The 3,816-nt window shown below is 56.9% G+C and overlaps 1 protein-coding gene across 1 annotated transcript; it reads right to left on the bottom strand.

The window, feature by feature from the left end:
* Positions 1-275: 275 nt before the first annotated feature.
* Positions 276-3,816, bottom strand: SLC35D3 (solute carrier family 35 member D3). The gene is made up of 2 exons (XM_518764.8): positions 3,050-3,816; positions 276-2,033 (listed from the first exon to the last, which is right to left on the bottom strand). The coding sequence occupies exons 1-2, from the start codon at positions 3,486-3,488 to the stop codon at positions 1,222-1,224; spliced, it is 1,251 nt and encodes a 416-aa protein (XP_518764.3). The 5' UTR covers positions 3,489-3,816; the 3' UTR covers positions 276-1,221.

Below are 3,816 nucleotides of genomic sequence, written 5' to 3'. Positions count from 1 at the left end.
TTGAACTCCTGAGCTCAAGTCATTTGCTTGTCTTGGCCTCCCAAAGTGCTGGGTTACAGGCATGAGCCATTGCACCACACCATTAACAGCTTCCTTCACTGGAAGATGCATTTCTGTTTTTGTTGTTATTTCAAACCAAACAGCTTTGTTAATTTAGGAAGTTTCCAATGGTGGGGCCCCTACACTCGGATACTATGACCACACATTGGAGGCAAACACAAACAACTATACAGCAACAATAGAACATGTGTCTAAAATAAATTTCTAACAATGTATCCTTTAATAGTTAGACTCATACTTTATTTTGACAAATTTAAGATAGAAAAATATCATAATGTGAATATAGCAGTTGCTCTTTTTGTAACATGGTTTGGGATGTGCAGTGAAACTTGAAAGGACTTGCTTTACAGGTGGTCCCTCTTCTGGCTGGGTTTCAGTTAATTCTGAATTATATTCCAGCCATTGCATTTGCTTGAAAGAATATTGGACACAGTAAAAAAAAGAACAGGTTTGGCATTCAATAATAAATATTATAAAGCAATGAACCAAAACAACTTTTAAAATAATTACTGAAAGCAAACTTCAGACTTCATGATTAAAGCTAAGAACTCATATTTTCAAAATAGCTTTAACAGTTTCTATCAATATATAATACAATAATAGGACACTTATTCTTAAAAAACAAGTGAGTAGAATCAGAGTAAATATGATATTTCAGATGACTATAAACAGTAAACATCAATTCAATATATTTATATATCATTTCAGCAATATACTCTTTGCCCAGCTGGCGATAAAAACTGTAGTTCTATCATCAAAAAATGCATCCCTGAATGTCATCTTTGAACTTACTAAGTGCTGTCATCATTTCTACACTCCATCTTTGGAGGGGGTGGCTTAGGGACTCTTGGTACATGCAGATATTTAGTTATGGTTATAATGACAAAAAGTAAATGTGCCAGGAGTCTGAAGCAGAAACGTTGCCTTACTTTGTTAAGTAGCTTCACATTCTTTTGTCTCTGTGATGCCTCAGGTGAAGTCACACTAAATAATTCACACAGGTGCTAATTTTGTTGCTCTGTGTCAGTACCTTTCAGCTTCTTTCTTTTCTTCCCTTTCCCACTCCTCAAAGAATAAAACGGGGAGGCCTCTCATTAAAACACGTCATTTCTAACATATAAAATAAGTGTATGCACATAGGTACGTACATGCACCTCCTTCTCAAGGACTGGGTAACTCCTCGTTTTCTATCAAATAATCCTTCTTCATATACCTGGTTCCCCTAACCAACCTCCACACCTCGAGGTAAGCATCTTTTAACGACCTCCTGCTCCCTTCTTCAGAGCTCCCAGCCACCCGCGGGACTCCTCGGGGGCTGCCCCTGACCTCTTGCCTGCTCTGCTGAGCGGGGCCACCTGCTGCCTCCCCACCTTCTGACCGGCCATTTCCTCCCTCCCCGGGCAGCTCCTCCATCACGAACGGCAGCTGGTCTCCACTTAGCTGCGCCTCCTCTCCCCGAGGCTGGGCCTCCAGGTCCTCGTAGTTGCTTTGCTTTCTGGTCTCCATGAACTTGGCCACACAGTAAATGATAGAGCCCAGGGTGTTCACCACCACGCCAGCAATGAACAGAGAGGTGGGCTCCACGTCGCTGAAGGCCACCATGCCCACCGTGATGGTGGCGATGCTCTTCACCACGCCCACGAAGCTGGTGGTCACGGCCGAATTGATGTAGGTGCAGTGCAGCGTGGTGAAGTTCATGGCGCAGCCGATCAGGATGCAGGCCACGAAGATGCAGACCATGGCCGGGTCCTTCCAGCCCGGGAAGGTCCAGGCGTGGATGGAGTCGGTGCTGGCGAAGGAGCAGATGACCAGCAGCGGGGTGGCAGAGACGGCGATGACGTACTGCGCGGTGAGCGGCCCGTGCTCGGTGTCTGCGCTGGCCTTCTGGATGAGCACCAGGTAGGCAGCGTGCACCAGCACCGCCAGCACTCCCGTGACGTACCCGATGGGGTCGCCCGTCAGGTCGCCGGCTCCTGCGGCGCACGAGGAGGACGGCCGAGCCCGGGCGGGAAGGAAAAAGAGAGAAGACAGCAGGTTGGCGTGGGCGGGGACCCACGGGGAAAACGCGTCGGGTAGGAAAGGAGACTGGGTTCGCGCCCCAGCTCTGCCCACCGGATTCCTGAGTGACAGACGCCCGCCGTCCCTCGGCCACCCGTGTCAAATGCGACAGCCAAACTCAGTGCTCAGAGCGCCTTCCCGCCATATCCCCGGGTCACTCCATCTTCCCCTGTCCAAGACAAAGGCCCCGGAGAGCGCAGATGCCCTCGGGGCAGGTGCTGTGGCTTCCCCGAGCTGGCACCGAGGTCACTTGGGCGCGTGGTACCTGCACCCCGGAGCCCCTGCCCCGTGGGGCACCAAAGGGAGAGGAAGCCCCAGCCAGTGGCCTGTAACCCGGAGCGGGCCAGGCGCGGGGGAGAACGCCTGTTCTGGCCCCCAGTGAAGCTTACCCCTGCCCAGGCTCTCGTCTCGCTCAGCACCTGGGTCGTCTGCTTCAGGGCCGCAGCCCCCTGCGCAGCACGAGACACCCCGCAGTAGCCCCGGGAACCTAAGCTTCGCCCCCATCCCCCACCTCCATTCCAGCCCCTCGTGACCCAAGGAAGTTCACGGCCCCCTCCTTCCGGCTTGGTCCAGGCTTGGAGGACTCCAGCTCCCAGGCTCAGGCGGCCCTCCCACCTCTCCCGGAGAATGGGGTGACAGGGGAAGACCAGGAGAGGGGGCGACAGGAAGGGCGATGCCGGGTGAAGCATGGGCGAGGGTCGGAAGCCAGGACATTAGGGGGCAGGGGGACTTGGTGGGGCGCTGGGGAGCTCTCTGGGTCTCGGAAGTCCCTTTTGCGAGCTGAGCGACCACTCTCAAAGCTCTCCGGCTCTCTCTGCCTCAGTCTCCCCATCTGGAAGTGAGGTCGTTGAACTCAGTGATCCCAGCGGTCTCTGCCCGACGGAGCGGGGTGGGTGGGGTCGGCTGGGGGTCGGCGCGGGGGCCCGCTCACCTGCCAGGGCGGCGCCGCAGGTGGTGATGAGCACCGCCGCCAGCACCCCTGGCGAGGGCGCGCCGTTCTTGAGCACCAGGACGCCGATAAGCATGGTGACCAGGGGCAGGCAGCGCTTGAAGACCACGTACATGGGCAGGCTGAGGCCGCGCAGGGACCAGAGCGTGAGGCTGGACTGCAGCGTGGAGAGCACCGCGACCCCCGCGAAGGAGCGCGCCAGGCTCAGACCGAAGGGGGGCACGGCGATGAGCCCGAGGCGCCGCAGCAGCTCCAGGCTCAGCGCCGCGGTGGAGCTGGTCAGGCACTGCACCAGGGTCAGGAAGGAGAACTGGTAGCGGCTGATGAGGAACTTGAGCAAGATGTTGAGGGAGCCCGAGAAGACCCCGTGCGCGATGGCCACCGAGATGCCCAGCACGCGGCCCCGGCACAGCTGCCGCATCGCGCCGGCCTCGCCGCACCCAGCGGTGGCGGAGCTCCGCGACCTGCGCGCGAGGAGCCGGGAGCAGCGGAGTGAGGGCGGCGGGGGCGCCCGCCCAGCGCGGCGGCGAAGGGCAGGGGGCGCCGGCTCGGCTGCAGAGGGCAGCTCCGGCCAGGCGTTCTTGCGGTTAGGCAGCTCTGCGTCCGACTGCCCCGCAGCTCCGGGGAGGCAGTGACGAGGGCGGGGGACTCCGAAAAGTGGCAGAGGTGGCGGGGGGGCCGGTCTGAGAGGAGTGGCGGGAATCCTAGCGACAGCTATTTGTAAGTGGGTGATGAGCCGCGGTGGGTTG

This window comes from Pan troglodytes, chromosome 5 (genome assembly GCF_028858775.2).
Source record: "Pan troglodytes isolate AG18354 chromosome 5, NHGRI_mPanTro3-v2.0_pri, whole genome shotgun sequence".
Taxonomy (NCBI): domain Eukaryota; kingdom Metazoa; phylum Chordata; class Mammalia; order Primates; family Hominidae; genus Pan; species Pan troglodytes.
Note: the sequence above shows the minus strand (reverse complement) of the source record. Positions and strands in the feature narration are given on the sequence as shown.